The sequence below is a fragment of the Drosophila elegans genome, unplaced genomic scaffold, assembly GCF_018152505.1.
Source record: "Drosophila elegans isolate 14027-0461.03 unplaced genomic scaffold, ASM1815250v1 contig_476, whole genome shotgun sequence".
In the NCBI taxonomy this organism is placed as follows: domain Eukaryota; kingdom Metazoa; phylum Arthropoda; class Insecta; order Diptera; family Drosophilidae; genus Drosophila; species Drosophila elegans.
The window spans coordinates 16,233,324-16,253,954 of record NW_024545863.1 but is presented as its reverse complement, the minus strand read 5'-3'; the positions used below and the strand labels follow the sequence as shown (position 1 = coordinate 16,253,954).

Genomic DNA, 20,631 nt, shown 5'->3' with positions numbered 1-20,631 from the left:
TCTCGCATTTGAGTGCAACGCCAACGCGCTGTGGACGTCGTCGAATCAGCGTCACCTGCTGGTCTGCGTGGGCGCCCAGGATAGACGCCCGGTTGGCACCACAAACTATTGGATACATTCACAGGAGCTGAGGGATTTTCAGGGGATGTGGGTGCTGCGATGGGTGGTTGCGTGGGCAGATGAAATGGGGGCGGGCCGGCTTTCAACGCTCTCTCTCTCTCTCTTTCTCTCTTTATAACTCTCTTTCACTAACCGTTTGTTATTTATATTTTTGTTCCACTGTTGCTTGGACGTTTCCCCGTCGGTTTGGGCCATGTTTCACTGCTAAAGCCACGGCCAAGCAGCATCCGATTGTGCTCGCGCTAATTAATATTTGTTGCTTCATTTATGGGCTAAAGTACAAGGAGCAGAGCTTCAGCATGGCTAGCCAGCCGTAAGTGTTGAAAGGATTATCAAGGTCTGAAGAGTTAAAGCTTTCAAAGATGTATGACCCTGGATTGAAATACCTCAGCAAGCTCAGTTTCACTACAGGCTTAGAAAGTTTATCATGCCAACAGTTTTTATACAAGCATCACTCTCGTATTTGTGATTAAAGTTTCTTGCGGTGTGTACATGTTTTGGTAGTTCTTGCTGTTAGCTAAACTTTAAACTTTTGAAGGTGAAGTAGCAGTTAGCTGTGAAGAAGCAGTTAGCTTATAGTTTTTGGTTGCTAGCCTGCATTCGGATAAAACAAAAAAATATTTTCAAAAACCAAATATAAAAAAGGACATAATGTAATAAACAAATTCATATTTGTTATTGTTTAAATAAATACATATTCGTATTTGTATTTATAAAAAAATTGCTTAAAGATTAACAACTAATACTAAATCAGTAATATTTGTTACTCAGTTTTACATTTCATATGTACATCATTTAGATTTTTAGATTTAAATGATCAGTCAATAAAAATTAAAAATGTCAAACAAAATTTATAAACAGATTTTTTTTGTAAAATTTTAATATTTTAAAGATTTTAAGATTTTTGGGTTTTTTTTAATATTAAACGAATTTTAAGGTGTATATTGAATACAAGTTAAAAAAATCTTTTAACTTGCTTCAACACCTTATCAACTCAACTATTTTAACCTTCAACTGCTTTTTAAACACTTTAAATTCAAAAATTAAATAAAGACGCTAAACGGTTTATTGCGTTATAATCGAGTAGCAATTTCCAGTACTTAGCAAAAAAATGAGTCCGCTCCTGGCCAACACCCAAGAACCATAAACACAACCAACGAAATATGGCCCAGAGCAGGTGCTCGAGCCCTGCGAGTGACATTGAGAGCACGGCAAAGAGCGAATGCCGCGGGGAAAACTCAACCGCAGGAGGGAAACGCGAGAGAGGTAAGTGGTTTTCCACTCGTCCGGGAAATTCACTCGGCGAGGATTCGTGCGTAGGCGGCGACGAAGCTCAACTTGAGTGGTGGAAAAAGTGCTTAAAAGACGGCAGTAAAGCGCTCAACGCTTCAGTCGAGTTTGAAACTTACACTCAAGCGGAGTTGTAAATAGTGGTTCGAGTTGTTGGCTCGTACTCAAACGTACTGTAACATCTTTATGCATCTAAGAAAACCCTTAAGAAACATAAGAACTACTTGTTGTAACAAAAAAAAATAAATAAATACAATATAAGTGGCAAAAGGATTTCCAACTGACGCGTGTTCTATTACATGACTTGTGACTTGAATCCGTTTAAAATTGTGTGAAAAACTGTTGAAGAAACCCAACCCACCAACCCAATGCAAAAATCCAACGAAATTTGAGTTGAAAGGAAAATCTGTGTGTGCGGAAAATTGCTTCTTTACGGCTCCGCTCTGTTGCTCTTCATTACCTTTATGTTATACTTACTGCCCCAACCGCCCAGCACTCCTCATATATTTTTACGGATTTTTTTTTTCAAGCCTAGGCCTCGTTAGTCTTGTCCCGCTTCCATGATTCACGTTGCGTATACGCCGTGTGGCGGCTGGTGGTTGGGTGCGAGTGTGTGCGAATGTCGGTGTGCGTGTGCTTTGAATAACAACACGCAGTTGTTGATTGTTCCCAACTTCCTTGGGCTCTTGTTGCCGTGCTGCGCCCCCGTTGTCCTTACCCTCTGGCTTTTCTGGCTGCTGTTAAATTATGCATTAAGAACCCCAAACCCCCACAAAGAAGAAAATGAATGCAAAGAAAGGAAATGGTTTAAAAATACTGGCTGCGAAAATGCTGGCACATTTTCGTTTGGGTGTCCACAGTAAATTATGCAAATTAATGTTTGTTTGTGATTTGGTCGATCTTTTTCTTTGTGTTTAGCCTAAAGCCAAGGTGGCCGGGCAAAAATGTTTGGATTTAGTGTTTTCTAAATTTTTTCTGGCTTTTCTGTTTTTTAGTCATGTTTGTGCAGGGATAAATTTATTTTTTGGCTTAGATGCTAAGCGCAGACTTAGTCGGCTAAGGTCCACATATTTTCGAGGTAAAGTTTGCCTTGTATTACCTTTTTAACACTTTAATTGATTTTATTTTGATTTCTAAAATTAAAATTATATTTGTTATTATATCCCAGTATAAGGCACTCAAAATTTAAATTAAATTTCAAACTATGTCTTGACGAGATTTTAATTGATTAAAAAAAAATTATTTAATTCGTAGAAATACTTAAATTAATATTTATTGACTCATTTACTGGCGTTGGGCCGATTTTATAAAAATGGGCTGTAAACTGTTATTATTTTACTGTAGGAATTATATTTCTGTTTGCGAGAAATATTTGTTATAAATTATATTTTTTTCGCTTTATTACCTTAAAGTAATATTTAATAATTCTTTTAATATTATTTTGCCCAAATTAATGAGCGCTTATATTTTGATATTTGGGTCTCATAATTTGACTTTAAATTAAATTGTAAGAAACTTTCAACTTTTTAAGCTCCAAAACATTTTTTTCCCACACTTTTACAAATGGTTTTTTCCACTTACCTTGATGCCCTTTTTACCTTTACTCTTGTCGATTCTTATTCGAGCAATTTGCGCCGTATTATTTGGCCACATTTTGCCACCTTGGCCATAATTCACTTTAACTTTTCCCGATTCTTCCTTTGGTGCGGATTTCCTTTGGCGTTCTCTATTTGTCGGTGAGTCTCTTGTGGATTATATTTACTATTTGGCTAACGCGTCTTAAGAGCCAAATGGTCCCCGATTAAACCTGAAAATTGTCTCTGTATTTGTGCATGTTTTTGCGGAAACTGTCGCTGTCTGCCTTTTTAGGTCTTTATTAAATCCGTCGAGCCAAGGCAGAAGTTTCATTTTAAGTCCATTAAAGTATTTTATGTCCTTCGTTTTTGTTTTTATTTCCTTTTTCTGTGGGTTGTGAGTTTAGTTTATGTCTTCTTGGGAATTGTAACAAGATTTTACGGCTTAATTCTCTAGTGGCAGATGAGAAGCCCAAAAAAGTTGAACTTCCTGAGTCTAAAAATTTCCGTTGGCGTTTTTGAAAAGCTTAAATTTAAGTCAATCTAAACTTTATAGTTTGACTTAGCAGAATTTTGAATAGTGCCTTGAGAAGTGCTAAAATTTTAACACCAAACTTATCACTTTCAAATTTAGGTAAATATTTGGTTCATTATTCAATGCTCCAGGCTGTTCTGAGAACTGTTCACTTTTATACTACAGCTGCAAAAAAGGACTAATTAAAAAGCTTTTCTATTCTGCCTTTAACTTTTCCCTTTTCAAGTTTCGGGGCCAAGGAATACTCTGTTTTGTCGTCTGTCCATTTTTGATTGCCCCGAAAAGTATGCCAGAAAGTAACAACACTTTTTCACTTCTTCAACTTTTGCTTGCACAAAAAAAAGAGCAAAAATGGAAGGGTTAACTTGGCTATAATTAAAGGTTCGTCTATGTCTGGCCTTTTTTTAGCTTTCCTTTTTGCTGCCGCTTTTTGGTTACACGCGTCGTATGTGTTTTGGGTGCTCGAGAGAGTCATTAAGAGTCGCTCGAGTGTGTGAGTGCTGGAAATCCATCTAAGAATTATACGAAAAAGGGTTGTTCAACTTTCTATCCCCTGGCGTGATGAACTTTTACATCCCCCGCTTTCAAAAATAAAACAGCCGAGGGAATATGAGCAAGGAAAAGTTAAAGTTCGTTAAGCTGATTAGATGACACAGTCGCAAGTTGCTGTGGCATGTAAATTGCCTTCTGGAGACATCTCCGGATAATCCACAGCACAAGCGGTGTCAATTTCTTGACGTCTTAATTAAGGGTTACTGTCGCATAAATAAAATATTCCTTACCAAAAAACATGCTATTGAAAAACATACACATTTTAAAACCATGGAAACAGGATCAAATACATTTTTGGGGATTTAAAACAATATGAAAATTAATAAAGCTTACTTAAGAATAGCTTAAGCAACATAAGATTAAAAGAAAAAACAAGTCAGATATCAAAAGACGTTTTGTGGATAATAAGTTATTAATTTACCGGAACAATAAAAAGAGCTTTGTGAAAATTTTCAGAAGTTTAAGTTATGGCTAATTTCAGTCCTAGTCGGTTTTTTAATCTTTTAGCAAACTAACTTAAATTTATCCATTTAAGTTATATGAAATTTTTGTCAATTTCGAGTTTTGCTAAACTTTAATTAAAACTTTGAAGTTATCTAGCAAATGTCACGGTTGGAAGTCCTTAGCTTTGAATGTAAAAACAAGTTAAAATTTCAATTATAAACTTCTAACTAACTTTTCCACTTTCTCTCTTCTCGTTGCAGTGTAGAAAAATGTAAAAAGTCGACTAAAAACATATATCTATATACACACATATAAATATTTGTTTCCCTGCAAAATTATTTTCAACTTTAATTTCAACGAAACGAAAATACAAACCAACAAACAAACGAAATCGAAACAAACCGAAAAACCAAACAACCAAACTGGTTAAAGCTTGCATGTAGTCCTTAGAACCACGTAGTAAACGATAAGGAAACTATATAGAAACGAGAAAAACGAAAATATAGGGAACCAGGAATCGGGAAGAAGTTGCAGCTAATTTCTGGTTCGTATAACTCCATTAGAAGGCGATTAGCATATTGAAGGACGAGCGAGAGAAGAGCGGGACGAACCCGCCGTTGTGGCTGAAGTGCCAACGATAATTCAATCAAAGGGCAGGCAGCACGAGGAGAAAGTTGCCTGGGGAAACTGCTTCTGTAAAAGAAACTAGAAAACTTCATCAAAACACTCGGATAAAGTGGAAAACGTGTGCGTGCGCGTGTGAAAAACTTTTTAGCAGCTGGCCGAGTGTTTTAATTTCGATAGAAAGAAAGTTCCGCTAGTCAGCTGTCCATGACCATGGACCAACATCACCAACACCAACGCCATCGACATCTCAGCATGTGGTCGACATTCGCGGTCTGCCTGCTGCTCCTTCAGGCCACCACCAGCACGATGGCCATCGATTTGAGCCGTTTGTACGGACACATGGCCAATCCCATTGTGAAGCGTAGCGGTAAGTAATCGAACGCAACTCCAACTTCTCTACATCGACAGCTCATTAGGGGAGCACCTGGCGTATACGCAATTCGGAATGGGTTTTTGTTTTTTTTTGTTTAAGTTTTTGTTTAAGCCAACTCCCATTCACTGATTGACCTTCGCTCTGGTGCACAGTCTCTCCTTTGTTCAACAATTTTTCTTTTCTGGCTTTTGTCTTAGTTCCCCTGCTGAAGTTTATTTTTTGCACCACTCAGCCTTAAATTCCAAAAAATAAATATGTGCTATTTTGCTACTTTCCTTTTAATTTAATTTGGTTTTTTTTTGAACTTTTTCAGTTGAGTATGCAGGTGAGCTGCGTAATTAATGTGCACGTCCTTTTTCATTTATTTTATTTTCCTACTCCGTTTCCCTTTTTTGCAGTTTTACCGATTTTCCGTTGGCGTGTTTATGGTGGCCACCGATGAAAATCTTTGGCTTTCCGTTTAAAGTTTATGTAAATGGTATTTTAAGGCAGTTGGAAATTTTTTAATTACTTTTTTTTTGGTTGGGTTTTTCCAGGCATTGGTTCGTGATGGAATTTTCACTGTTTTTTTCCAACATTTTTTTTTATTATTTAATTAACGCTTGTGGGTCGCCGTTGATTTGTGGCATTTGAAGCATGTCTGAAATGGTTCAGCATATATTTAAAAATGGCTGCCGTGGTTTTGTGGCATTTGAAACATGTCTGAAATGATTCTTGTTATAATTAAATTATTCATTTGATGTATGCATTGTGTGCCCCCTAACCAAATATGTAATTAACTCAAGCCTGGATAATACATTTGCGTACAAGTGTTTGGCAAACTAATGGTTGTAGGCCACGAATAGACTTCATTTAGTCAGTGGCTTAATTGGTCATTAATTGCCGCCTGTCGCACAGCCGCTTCATGAATATGCAAAACAGAATTATTCTATCATACTAATTTTTGCGGACGCTCCATTTAACGCTTAATGCCGATATTGCCGGTCATCCAATATTAATGCGACAAAATTCAGCCCTGTAGAGTTTCCAAATCCTTGCACTCGACATTTTGACAGTTTTATGCATTTACCTGACGAGGGGTCACAATTTCCTCAATTCCTTTTTACCCACAGTACGTCGGTTGCAGTAATTGCACTTTGGAAATATTAAGGGAAAGCCATTTACACCCGCTTAAGGAATCACAAGCCTGTCAACCGCAAAGTGCTTTCTATGAAAACCCCAAGGTTTCCCTTGAAACGCAACGCAATATGCTAAAAGTATACAAAAATATCCATTTTTGAAAGAAGGGCTCAGATTATAACAATATCTAGTATCAAAATACAAATAATAATAGTAATTTGACTTGATTTGTCTAAAAAGTTCATTAAAACATGAATAAATAAATCATAATTTAATTCTGACGATTAATAACAGGTTTCTGGCTTTGTGGAATATTTTGCAGAAACATGCTAATTGCTTTAAAAATTATTTTATAAATCATTTCTTAAAACTGTGGATTATTGTTATGCGAGCATATTGATTAAGCTTTCATAAATATTTTGCAAAAACTTAAGCAAAATAGTCAACAACTGCTCTGTTAAGTGCTTTGCAGTTATCTTCACTCTGTGCTTATCTTTCCCACTTTAACAATCTTAACTGAGAAAATTCAATGCTGGAAACTTTAGCAAAAATAAACCCTAACCAATTTGTCGCAATTTCCTTTTAGCAATCTCTCTTGGAAAACCAACTTTGCAGAGCAGTGTAATAATTTTAGTTTTCCTGTCACTGACAACATATTTTATGCTGCAATTTCCCGCTGCAAAGAAACTCGTTGCATTTCCACGGCGTTTGTTAACCCGCTTGCTGGCTTTACTTAACATTGGCTCCTGGTTGGGTTGGGTTTGGTTATGGGTTTGAGTTTGAGTTTGGTCAGTGGGTGCAACTGAGTTTATTTATTGTGGCTCGCTTTTGTGCTCCGCGGCATTCTGGTTTTGTGACGAACGATAACGAGCGTGGGTTGCCTGGCAGGTCGTGGCTTTGTGTGTTGGTCGTAATTTTTTGGTCAGCTGCCCTGCTGGACGATCGCGGGGCAGTTAATAAATGTGCCACCGCCAGGCATCTGCTGAAGCTGGTCGAAAGCACTCTGAAAGCCAGCACCCTGTGACAGCTTGAAAGGGTTTTGCGTCACTTCCTTTTCCTTTTCATCAAAAAAGCGTTCATTACTCGCGATTGTTGCATTGTTTTCCGTTTCCAGTGGTGGCATTTGGCAGAAAAGTGACTGACACTTTCTTAAATGGGACCCTGTAAGATTTAGAACGTTGATTCGAACTCATGTAATTTTCATTGGATTTGATTTATAAAAAGCCGAAACTAATAAATAAAGACTCATTTTCATCGCAATCCATTTTGCTTTCCTTCAGTTTCTGAAGAAATAGATTCAATGGAGCCAGGTATTTTTGTTTATCTAATATGTTTTTGGATCGTACATTTCCATTAACGCACCGTTTAAATATTCATTTAGTAACGTCGCCTAGAGTATCATAAATATTAAGCGAATAATTCAATTAGTTTTACGAGCGTACTCAAGTCCAGTCTTACGGCATAAATTATGCAATATTTGATTTCTTTTTGGCTAATGTGTAAGAAGTCGGCCAAAATTGTGGCAGTTGGCTGGGGAGTTCCCCCAGTGATCCCATCTGCCCGTCGTGCGGTGACTAAAGCGGCAACAAATAGCAAACAAAACGTAGCACACTGCCTGGCAGTCGCTGGAGCGTGCCCCACATGCAAATAGCTGGCCCACAAAAATACGAGTTCGTGGCGAAGGCTGCAACCACCACGAGTGCAAGCACCACTGAGCCAGCTGACGAACATATTGGCTTACAAAACATTCCGTGGACTTGGCCATTTCCACTTACGTGATCGCTCCCAACTGCAGCTGCCACAAAATGAAATTTCCATAAAAGCAAAGCTGCAATGGGCGGGTATTTCAAAATCAACAGAGCGCTCAGGCAAAAGCTGAAACGTGATTACGCCGCGCATTATGGCCAACAACGCTTGGCATTCAAAAGTTGCAGCCAACTAGACTTCAGTTGGAATCAACTTGCTATCCGAAAGCATTTAGGCCAACTGGCTGCCATGGACCTGAACCTGAAAGTCTCGGAATAATTATATTAGCAACTTTCGGTCCCGACTTTTGCACCACGCTTCCTAATTAATTCCCTTGGTCGAGCATTTTGCGTGGTCTCTAATGGGTTATAAGTAAGCTAAGGGATCTGAAATTGGAGAAGGAGGTTAACTTTTAATGGGATTTTTGCTGCGGATTTTAATTGTAACAAAAAAGGGGAAAATGGGAGATAATAACGGGTGGCTACACAAACGCCAGTGTTACTTCTATTTATAAAAATGGTAACGGGTTACATTAATTTCAGAAAATGGAAAATTCTTGTTTAAATATTTATGCCAGGCTCTGGGGAAAAAATTAGTCTTTTTTTTCGTGGATAGCTAACATTAATAAAACCTTTCATTTGAACAAACAACAATTCACAGAAAATTGTCTTGCATTTTGAAAGTGTCATCACAAAAACATAAAACCTACAATGTATTGAAACCAATTAATTCGATACTAAATTGTAGGTGTCAAACAGCGGTGTAGTTTACTTGATAGGGCCCACCCAAAACCCTGTTAAAAACGAATATATTTATTGTTATTGCCATTGCAAGTTTGTAACTGCTGGTATAAATAACAGGAGTATAAATTCTCAAAGAAAGTGAAACCAAAAGCGAGGAAAATACGTTCAAAAACATTGGAAGGGACAGGGCAATTTTCCTGGAAATTTACAAAAGCTATAAATTTGTATGCCGAAAGGTATGAAATCAGGAAATGGTATAGAGGTACGGATATATGCGATAAATTTAATTATGCTGACAGTTTAATTATGCTTGATTGCCAAGATTTATATCGTACAGCTAGAGTTTGTAAACTTGGCCACTGATATGCAAATCTATGAATATTTAGTAGTGTGCGTATGCAAATTGAGTGATGCGATGTGGGTTGGCTTCTGCAGGGTTATGTACACGCCGCGTTGTCCACCCACCGCGATCAATCCACACTGTGTCCCCATTAACTCGGTAAACTGTCAACTGGTTTACCGAATATAATCCAGCAAATGGCCATCATATCATCGAGCTGTTTGTGTCGGCGAAATTGGCTGTGGGTCATTAAAAAGTCTGCGGTGGAAGATTGCATTTCATTTTGATACGACAATTATGTGAAAAATATTTCACACGGGAAACGTTTCGGTTTATAAAGGACACGACTTTAAGTTACGCCCCGTCCTTCGCTTCAATCGATTGCAATTGATTTTCACTCGTTAAACGAGAATTTTAACACTGCTGCCTTAGATTATCATTTTGAGCATAAAATGTTTATGGTTTCTGTCCCGCCTTAAGGTCTTATTTTCGCCAGACGCAGACGCCTCAAGTCATAACTAAATGTATTTTCTTTTTTTTTTATGGCGTCATATTATTTTACGATCCAAGTTTTTGTTCACTGCTGCCTTTATATAGAAATATTTGTTTTATATCTTGTCAATTTTTACGGCCCAGTCTGCCGAGTGAAAGTGTTTTCCTTCCTTTGCCGGGCATTCATTGTTGCCTCATTTATTATTTATTTGCTGCGCCCTAAAAGCTTGCCAAGCCAAGGAAAAAACGCAGAAAATCTACCCGTGTAATATGCAAAATAAAACAAGAAGGGGGAGAATGTGGCAAGCACCTCGGACTAGGACATTTGGTCTGGAAGTGGGGGCTTAGCTGCGTTACTCATACGCCACGTTGGTTATATAAAAAGAACCATTGAGCCAGGCAAAAAACAGCAGTTTTTCATTAACAAAAGTGTCGTCGTGGGGGAAAAGTGGCTAGAATGGGTAAACAGAAATTGCTTTATTGATTTTCCTGCAAATAAATGGCGGTATTGAAATAAGTTCTTGAACTTGAGGGCACTTAAATATCTGGCAAAACTATTATTACAATATCGATTGCTCAAGTTATATGTTCTTCAATCCATTCCGGAGGCTGGATGATAAATGGCAAACTATATTGGAAAATCCACAAGCAGCTGAGTTGGCAACTGCTTATAATACTTACACATTTATGGCCAATGCCAGGACAAGATATCATTTGGAATGGCAAATGCACAATACATAAAATCCAATTTCCAGCAAGCCAACACATATAGACTGGCACAAATGGAAATCTGAGGACCACATAGACCAAGGTTTTCAGCTAAGTGAAGGGATGGCAAGGATATAACCACAGATGCAGACGACTGAAGAGCTTTCCCAGTGAGAATCCACTTGTGACTTGTGCATTTCTTGGGCTTTAGCCCATCTTGGTTTTGCATATCCAATTCAACTGGCAAATGCAATTCGAGGCGTATCTGTAGACGGCGAAATGGCAGCCGTACGTGCAGGGTCAGGATTGCCAGCGATTTCAATATTTTGAGTTTGTGCACTTGGCCCTTTTGCCAGCCACAATTTTCCCAAATTGATTTGCTTAAAGGAGCTGGGCGCGTGTGAGGCACCTTTGCGCCGGTTTTCCAGGCATTTTCACAATTCTCCCCTCATGTGCAAAGTATGCATAGCATTTACCTTTTGCATGAACGGTTCGTGGCATGTGTGAGAAATTAACCTGGCTTCGCTTGTGACACAAACTAATGCAAAATAAAATTTCGCATTTCCTTAATTAAGTTTCTTGGGGGGAACAACTTCGTCTGACACTTGACACTCGTACCTTATGACGGAACTTGTAATTAGTTAGAAAGCCTTTTGATTATATTGCAATTGGTCTTACGGTTATAGCCACAATTTCAGAACAAAGGCTGAAAATTAATTTTCAAGACTTACCATTTATATTCCAACTGAATTTCATTAGGCAAATATCCATTAAACAGAATGGCCTTTAAGACTTGGTAATGCTAAGGCTAAACTTTTCAAGGCTGGATAATTGAATTGGTATTTCGATTCGGTCTGCTGAATAATTCAATAATAGATTCAGCGTTCGTCTGCCTAAAACGGGAAAACATAATTAGCCCCAATTATTTATGACCCAACCTGGACCGCAAAGCATATTTAAATTTATTTGCAATTCGGTGCGGTCGGTAGGTGTAAATTTTCATTGGCTTCGTTTTGCTATGCTCATGCGGTTAGTCGATGGGTCTAACCCACTTGATTACGCCAACTGGAAAATACACAATTCTCGTTTGGTTTCAAATCAAAATGAAAATGCAAACTTTTCGCCAGGCACATGCCGACATTGTTGGCCAAAAGTGTGCGTTCGTTCAATTCGAGAGTGAAAATTGAGTGAAGTACACGTAAACAAAGGGAAAGTTTTCATGCATTTGCAATGCGAAAAGTTTTCCCATGGAAGTTCAAGGCAGGCGTCTCACCAACGGTCAACATTTCAGCATTTTTCTTTTACTTTTCTCCAGGTGAGAGAACCTTGCCTCGGGCCTGTCTGAACGCCTTTCCACATTTCCACATCTCCTGCAGTCAGTGAGTCGGATGGGCTTTCGGGGAGGTAAGCCGTAAGTGCTGTGATGAAGTGCTACCGAGTTATCGTTGAAACGAGCTGCAACATAAGCCAGATTAAATGTATTTTCCATTACTGTTGCATGCCACTTTCGGCCACACTAGACACAAGCACTGAGACAGTTCACAGCTCTTTAGCCGGCTTGCAAGTGAACCAGACTGTGAGTGGTCTAAATGGATGCGGTTATGTTTGCCCGAGTAAGGCGTGTCCCCCAAAGGTCAACTCAATTCACCGTCTTAGCATTAGGAAGCTGATTTGGTTAGCTGTACACGTCCTGTTATTTGCAACCAATTACTTTGCTTAATTAAGAATTTATAGAATTTTCTAAGGCCAAACTGAAATTTGGCCCATTTAAAATTCATGTTTAAAATGGAAATCTTGCAGAGACATTCAAGGTTAAATTTAAATTGACAAACTTGTTGCTGAATTAAAAGTTCTTTGACAACTCAAAACGCGATGGAACGTTTATGAAATGTTTATGGAACTATTTTTCTTAGCCAAATTATACATTTTATGTGAGCAGTATGTCCAAACAATTTTATATTCTTATCATCATTTTTAAAGTAAGCAGTCCGAATCGCACGATGTTTCTTTCTTTCACAAAATTTATAGTGCAATGTTACATTTAAATATTAATACATTTTGCAAATTGAATACGATGTAATTACTAGTTTATCGTAATTGATTCGGTACCTAATTATCTTTCGATCCTTTTATTAATTTCTGAAACAATGTTTAAGCTGCATTTCAGATAAGAACAGATTACAAATTACAAATTGATTTACAGAACAGTACACGTGTTTATTTTTGTATGGCTTTAATTATAATGCTTTGTCAAATCTGCTGGCACTGTAAATTTTCTATCCGGAAGGGTAGACTAAAATTTGTAGTGCTGGTAGCGCCGATTCGCAGGCACCTTTATGGTTGGGCCTCGACCTCGGCCTCCGTGAGGGATGGCTGCTTGGTGCCCAGCGGCGATCCGACGGCCGCAGACTCCTCTTCCGCGTTCGTGGGCACCGGCTTGCCACCGAGGGCGAGAAGCGTGTCCGGCGGCATCTCGGCGTGCATCTCCTCCTCCTCCTCCTCGCCCTCGGTCTCGTCGCCCAGCTTCTCCTCGGGCTCCGGCGGCAGCCAGCAGGTGCCCTTGACCAGACGATCCTCGATCTCGGCGATCTCGTTCTTGTAGTACTGATTGAAGTCCGGCCGCTCCCAAATGCTCTTGACCCACTGCAGATTGAAGTCCATTTTGGTGCAGCAGCAGAACTTCCTCGACTTGTGGCACTTGGGGCACTTGGCCGGCTGCCGAGCGGGATGTACGTACTGCTGTTTCTGTTTTTTCTTGCAGCAATACGGACACACGTGCTTGGGCTTCTTCTTGGTGGAACTGCAGGGCACTGGCTCCTTGGCATAGACCAGATGACCGCGCTTCTTGGCGCAGAAACAACAGTTGCAGTCATCGCCCTCCGGCTGCCTCTTGCGCGTCTGCATGCGATCGTAGAACTTCTTGAAGGCTATCTTGATCTTGGCCTCGTAGGCACACTGTTCGCTGCAGGAGAGGCCATCGAATCGGGCATAGGATTCAGCTGACTTCCTGGCGGCATGCACCCAAACACACTCGTCGTTGTAGGACGGTCTGCCCTGTTCGTCGTAGGTCAACTCCTGCTTTGGCTCGTAGTAGAAGGCCTTGAAGCCGCGCTTAATGATGGAATAGGCCAAGTGGGCCTCCACCTTGTTCATCAGCGACTTCTTACCCAGTTCGTGGAACAAGTCCTCCTTTCGCAATCGCTTCTTGGGTGTGGTGTCTATGCAATAGCACACCTGGTCGTAGTGCAGGAAGGCGTATGTGATGATGTCCACCGTCGACTTGGCCTTGCACTCGTGCAGCCCGCAGATGATCATCACCTGGGCCAGTGTGTTGGCCAGATCCAGAACGTTCTCCAGGAATATCGACGAGGCGTTCACCTCGCCCAAACACTTGCACTGTGTGTGTTGGTCAATTATGCCCAAGGGAGCATGCCGCTGGCACTCCTTGTGCTGGCAGTTGTTCCGGCACCGGAAATCGGGCATCGCATGGTGGGCCTGCATCGCGAATCGCTCTTACCTCGGATTTTGATGCACTTCTCTACTCCTTTCCGCATGGAATTTTTTCAATTTTTTTCCTAAAAGATTTTATAACTAGTTGATAAATCGAGACAAGCCAAATGAATGGAGGATAGGGGACTGTTTTTGCCTGGCAGGCTGCATGTTTTCCACCAGCTGCTGGGTTTATTTTTATTTTTCTTTTACAAAAATGTTAGCTCTTTAATTTGAATAGATATATATATATATATATCTAAAATTTTCAAAAATTCTGCACTTAAGTTTTATTTATACTTAAATTTGCAAGAAATTCATAAAATGAGAAAAACTATTACATTATATAAAACACAATAGACACATTGTCTCTGCTGAGTAAAAATGTTCTGCACCGGAATTTTTAATAGATTCCGGTATTTAAAAAGTGAAATAAAAATATTTGATTAAATAAAGACATTCTTGCTTAGAGGTTTATAAAGAAAACAGGTGAAAACTTTAACAAATTCTGATTTAAAAATGTATTTGCACCTTAATTGGCAAGAGATTTTTCATCTGATGAGTAACAAAGAGTCTTCATCTGAATTTTAAATAGATAACCGTTTTTAAAAAGTAAAAAAGTATTCATTAAATAAATTCACTCTTGCTAATGATAAATTCTAAAAAACTTTGTTGATTTACCCAAAATAAACAATCATACCGCACATTTTTTTGCAACACGGGTGTCTTGTTAGCACAGCAAACCCATAAGATTTCCCTCAAATTTGGTTACTTTCTTAGCTTTTCGTGCTGTCGGGGCCAAACGGAATTTGATACGACATAGATTGCTTGAGCTGTGTTTTTGTTTGTTTGCCCATTTCTGGTAGACACGTATAAGTTTCGATGGGTCAAATATTTGCTTAGCATACAGTGGAAATTTTCAGAGCGTCGGCAAGTAGGCAACGTTTCATTTCTCTTTTTGGGGCCTTCGTAATGGATGTCCTTTTTTTTCGCTCGGAATACATTCGTAATTGTTGATGACGGCATTGAGTCAAGTTTATGATTCGTTTGGGAGCGGGAAATGCGTCTGGCTTTCGCATAAACAGAGTACGACATCCAGGTCGTGCTGAACTCAGCTCATTCCCAGGGGAAACGTCAGCGCAAATTCATCAAAGAATTTATTAGACAAGCTTTGCCATATCCGTTTCCTGTTGACAAATGGCACGGGAACTGAAGAGTCATCTAATAACATTTTTCCGAATGGCAAATGCAAAAAAAAAAATTGCTGACAAATGTAAATCTCCATTTTCTTAACGTCCTGCCAAATTGACTTTTTGGATATCAGTGAAATTATTGCTTTTTAACCTTTCGGCCATAAGTGCAAGTATCCTGGCTAAAACCCCGCTTATGACGGACTTATAAAAGCCGCTTAATCTGTCTCAGGCAAAAAGAGAGAGTCGTAAAAACTTTGCTTAACTCATAATGAAATAGCAGCAGGATGCGAGTCTGAAGATGAGAGATTTCAATCCCGACAAGAGTCCCTCATCCTTTGGACTTTTGTTTTTTCCTTTAACCTAAAGTGCAACTACGTAACTCATAAAACTTGAGCAATCGCGCATAAATCTTGGCCAGACAAAATGGCCAACTGTTGGCCGTGCTTTGTTGCCGAGTTTGGTTAGCCGGCAACTTTTCTTGGAAAATAAAAGGAAAAGCGCCTGCAGAGGAAATCGTATACGTTTCTCTAACAATAAAAGTTGACAGCCTAGAACTGGCACGTGGCGATGGTCAGGTGGCAACAGGACAATCTGTCTGCTGGATAAAGTTACGTTCCAATCAATAACATTGCTGAAAATATAATACAATTGAAAATGTTTTTTGTCCACACATTTATAAAGGTAAAAAGGAAAAGGCCATCGTTTATTAAAGGTTGTTTCAAACCTCTCAAGTATCTCAAAATCTTAATCAGAAGTTTTCTTAAAAAAAGTGGCTTGATATTTTGTATCATAAAAATATCAAGTTTAAATGGTTTTTAGATAATTATTCACATAAAACTTTTATTTAAGCTTGACAGCCTGCAAAATTGTTGTTCTGTACAAAGTTAAGGATTACTTTCACACCCAGTTAAGCTTTCCCGCAACTGTAAATAACCTAGCAGCCAGCAGTTGTTGATATTTCGTGGCCTTCAAAATATCAATCAACAGCATTTGGGGACCATCTGAATGTAAGCCCAGCTAACCCGCATTTATAACCCGCCTAGTCTTTGGCACGTACCTAAAATTAGTGCCTACTCCTATCAAAAACACCCTCGCATGTAACGTCCACGTCATTCGCATAAAACCCTTTAATGGTTATGCAGGCACCAATTACCATTAAAAAAGGACTGCCTCGCCTGAAATGTATACATGCATATAGAAAAAGAGAAAGCGGGCGAAAAATAGCGAAAATCAATATATATGTATGCCGTTTGAAGGACTCGAAAACGCAGCTGAGATTGAAAAATCCTCGAAACGGTGCGCGTTTTTAGCTTAAGCGACTCGCTATGATTTCCTGCTTTTTTAAGCCGCTACTTGAGGTCGTTAGACGTGCCATGATTTATAATACTCTGCGTCGGGGATCCACTCAACAAGTTCATATGCGAAGTAACCTATAAACTTTTGTAAAAGTTTTTGGCGTTTATCATACATTTGCTTAAATTATAAAAATTCAAATCGATTTATAGACAGAAATTCAAAATATTCATAAATTTGTGGTTGTCTTTGGTTGAAGTGTGGGCCAAGAAAAATATTTGATTAGATTTGCTTTTGAATGGTTAATAAATAAATTCAGTTGATGATTTTAATTGTACGTTCCTTTACATACGAGTTCTAAATTATTTCTTGAGCTGCTATGCTTCAAATTTAATGAAAAATAGTTTTGTTTTATGTTAAAAAAAAATTATTTTTCTTTAATGAATATACTTAATGAATGTACCACCAATTTCTTATGAATCTGATATTTCAATATTAAAATAGACCTCATGCATTTTTTATTTTTTAAATACTCTTTACAAGGACATCACCTCTTCGTTCAGAGGTGGCTAATTTACTGGATAACTGATTTGGTTTGCCCTTTTTTGTGTGTGCATGGCCAAATGGCAGGACATAAATCTGCAAATGTGATAAATGGTTATAAAGCCAAGCGTAATGTATATTTAAAATAATGATGATGATGAGCAGCTGCAGCTGCTTGCGTTACTTTTCGTCCTTATTTTTATCGTGTATGTAAATTACCGCGGACCTTTGATGGCTGCCCAAAGAAGGATGCCATTGAGGCGCTGTGTGCCTGAGTGAGTGGCTCTTTTTAGCGCAACAGACAGCTGGTGGAGTTCAGCTGTCAATTATTCATAAAATTTCGCATACGTCTGCACTCATTACGTATACGTGCCGTGTGCCAGTCGGTCTTTATTTTGCGTTTGCCCGGATCGCTTTCATTTCGCTGGTTCTTATTAATTTGATTTATACACAAAACCCACACACATGCTACAGTTGTCCTTTTTATTCGGCTGCTTATATTTATTACGTTTTATGGTTTTGCTTAACATAAATTTGCATAATTGAGCTCCAGACTGCTCCAATCTGAATGATTCATATCCTGTCTCCCCTGAAAACTTTGCGGTTAAGTTCTCATAATTTTGTGCAAATGTTCCTAAGGATATTTGTGTTTATAATTTACGTACGAAATCGAAAAAGTTTCTCTTTTGACTTTGCGGCAGCTTATTTTTATTTCGTCTGCTGGTAGATTTGCATAAAAGGCAGTCTGATGGAAATAAATGAAAAACGGGCACTTCTTTTAAGTGGGCTTATTAACATAGCCGAGTGTTACATTATCTGGTCTATTATTTTTGGTAATTAAAGTTAGTTTAAGGTTTTTTGTTTCAACCTACCTAATGTCCACTTTCAAGTTCAGCCCACAGCCGAATCTAATGTCAAATCGATACACTGTCCCGCTACCTCAATAATCCTCCTTGACAAATGGCCCAGAACCTAATTGTGGGTGGGTTCAGACCTTTGTCCTATCGCTGGACATTGATCGGACAACAAATTATTTTAGCCCTGTCCCATAGGGCCAATCAATGTGGTATTATTACAAAGCCATTAAGTTGGCCAATCAAAACCATGCAAAAAAGACCACAGACAGAACATGGCTCAATGTAATTCAATCAGAGTGCCAGTAAAATGGCACAAGAACTCATTAGTACGAATATGCTGGTCAAATATCAGATATGGCCCATTAAATGCGACTTAAATTAAAAAAACAACTCTGTCAGCATTAGATAATTGCCTAGTGAACGACCCAAAGTTAAAAACTAAAAGTCTGTGCAAGATTAGGGAAGAAAAACGTCTGACTGATGTATGGAAAATAAGCGATGGGGCTTAGGACAACAGAGATATATCTCCTTGTAAGCTTGAAATCCTGGACAATGTCAACATTGAAGGCGTGGCAAATTTTGGCCTTTTGATTGATTGGTTTGCCAACGGGCTTAATGAACTCATCATCCTCGTTTGAGTGTATGCCGGGCACAAGCTAATTTATCATCTGAATCAATCGAAGAGCAGACATTTTGAACAGCTGAGAACGATGAAATCGATGAAACTAATCAAATATGATGGCAGGCTCGAAACAGATAAAGTTGACCTTCAATCAAATGCCAGAGGAACACATCAGTTACACTTAATTTAAGAGCATACACACATCGAAAAATAATTTTAAAATGTCCTTCCTAAAAAATGTTAAAAGTAATTACAATACCAGGAACTTTGGTATAAAAATGATTATATCAATATTATGCAGTACGTTTTGATGTTTAATATTGTAAAATATTTTTTTCATCCTAATTTTTCCTCAAACTCAATTATGCGAACCTCAGCTGAGCCTAAATCAATTTATTTGTTGACATTTTAAAAATGTGTCTTTATATAAATATTTAAAGAGCCCATTACGGGTTCTTTGAGTATTCGTGGCAAAATATTATACTTGCGAGGTTGGCTTTGTAAACTTTTAAAAGAGAAAGTCTTTGGGTTTTGTTTTTTAATTTATATTGAGAAAATATATGGAAATGTTTATTTATTTTTTATTTATATAATGCTAACTTATAGTTAATCTAAGAGCTAACTAAAATGCGTTTGGTCTGCTATCTGCTAGAGGGGTTCAGCTTGAAGTTTAATAATATATGTTAAGTTTTTAATTTATATTGTTAACCAAGGCTAACCAATTTCTTACTAATAAACTGTATTTACAATATAGAAATCTGTATGTGTTGGTAATCGTGTCAACATTGTAAGCTTATTTTTCAGACCACGAAAAACTCTTGTTAGCGCCCTCGTATGCACTCACGCACATGTTGAGTTTCGATTAAATTCGCCATTCGCTGTTGCTTCACCCATTTGGCTTGTCGATTACGTGGATTGCGCAGCTGGTGGTCCCGAAATCCGGTGACTGAGATGGTGGTGGCTAATTTCGGCACGAGTTCCGTTCTTTTTGGGGCCAACATCAAAGTCCTGGCCAACATGTGGGCCGGATTCCAGAAGCGTTTGCATCTAAATAATTTATAAACTGTTTTATACCTCGCATGTTTTCCTATTGTTTCCATTAACGAGGACCACCTGTGAGCTGTGTTGTTTTTTTTTGTCCTGCTATCTCGCTGGCGCAACACCCTGGATTGAATTTACATATTTACATCCGGTTGGGAAGAAAAAAATACCATATGTGCTCCGGGATTATGGCTGTCGCCGCTCTGAAGCGTTAAGCTGTGGTGGGGAGCGAGCGATAGAGAATTTGTAGAGTCTTAGCGCAGACATGGGATGCATGGGTTGCCGGGCTTATCGATTAAATGGGTTGTGGTGAGAATTTATTTAAAATTAAGTCAATGGTTTATTGAGCGTTTGATGGCTGGGCAATGAATGTGATAGCTGCTGGTCCTGGTGCCATAAACCACTCAACCCGACTCATCGGCAAACTGTCATAACCTGTCGGTTTTCTTGGCTGCCATAAAAAGCTATGGAACGTTGGAGAGCTTAACAAGCTGCGACTGAAATTGCCAGGCGCATTAAATGTCAAAGAGTCAAGCCATTTCATTATTGTGAAATGCAAACCATAGGGCGACCTTATCCTTCGTCCTTTTTTTTTTTTGTTTGTAATTTACCCATTGAAGCGTGTGATTTCCACCAGGTGAAAGCAAAGTAAAGCACGTTAAAAAGCAGACACAAAAAAGCGCAAAAGAATAACAAAAATTTGTTTCTGCAACTTGTGTTACTCTCGGCTCTTTTGTGAAAAAGGCAATATGGCATAAAAAGTACCTGGGAAGGCAGACAAAAAAATGCCCGTAACGCTAAATTGACGCGACCCGCATTATTTTTCTTTCTTTTTTTTTTTTTTGATTACACCCACCTCCGCGGAAAAACTCACCCAATAGAATGCTAATCAAAACGAATGTTCGTACCATCTGTCAATTACAGCAACTT

At 38.7% G+C, this 20,631-nt stretch overlaps 2 protein-coding genes across 2 annotated transcripts in view; one reads left to right on the top strand and one right to left on the bottom strand.

Annotated features, from left to right (window-relative positions):
- Positions 1-4,856: 4,856 nt before the first annotated feature.
- Positions 4,857-20,631, top strand: part of LOC108135814 (IDLSRF-like peptide) — a 37,236-nt gene continuing 21,461 nt past the window's right edge. Inside the window, exon 1 of the mRNA XM_017256689.2 lies at positions 4,857-5,509. Within this exon, the coding sequence (XP_017112178.1) occupies positions 5,347-5,509 (163 nt within the window). The 5' untranslated portion in view covers positions 4,857-5,346. The remainder of the gene's footprint in view (positions 5,510-20,631) is intronic.
- On the bottom strand, positions 12,856-14,287 carry LOC108135812. The gene has a single exon (XM_017256688.2). It carries the CDS (start codon positions 14,162-14,164, stop codon positions 12,998-13,000), a length of 1,167 nt encoding a protein of 388 aa, XP_017112177.1. The 5' UTR covers positions 14,165-14,287; the 3' UTR covers positions 12,856-12,997.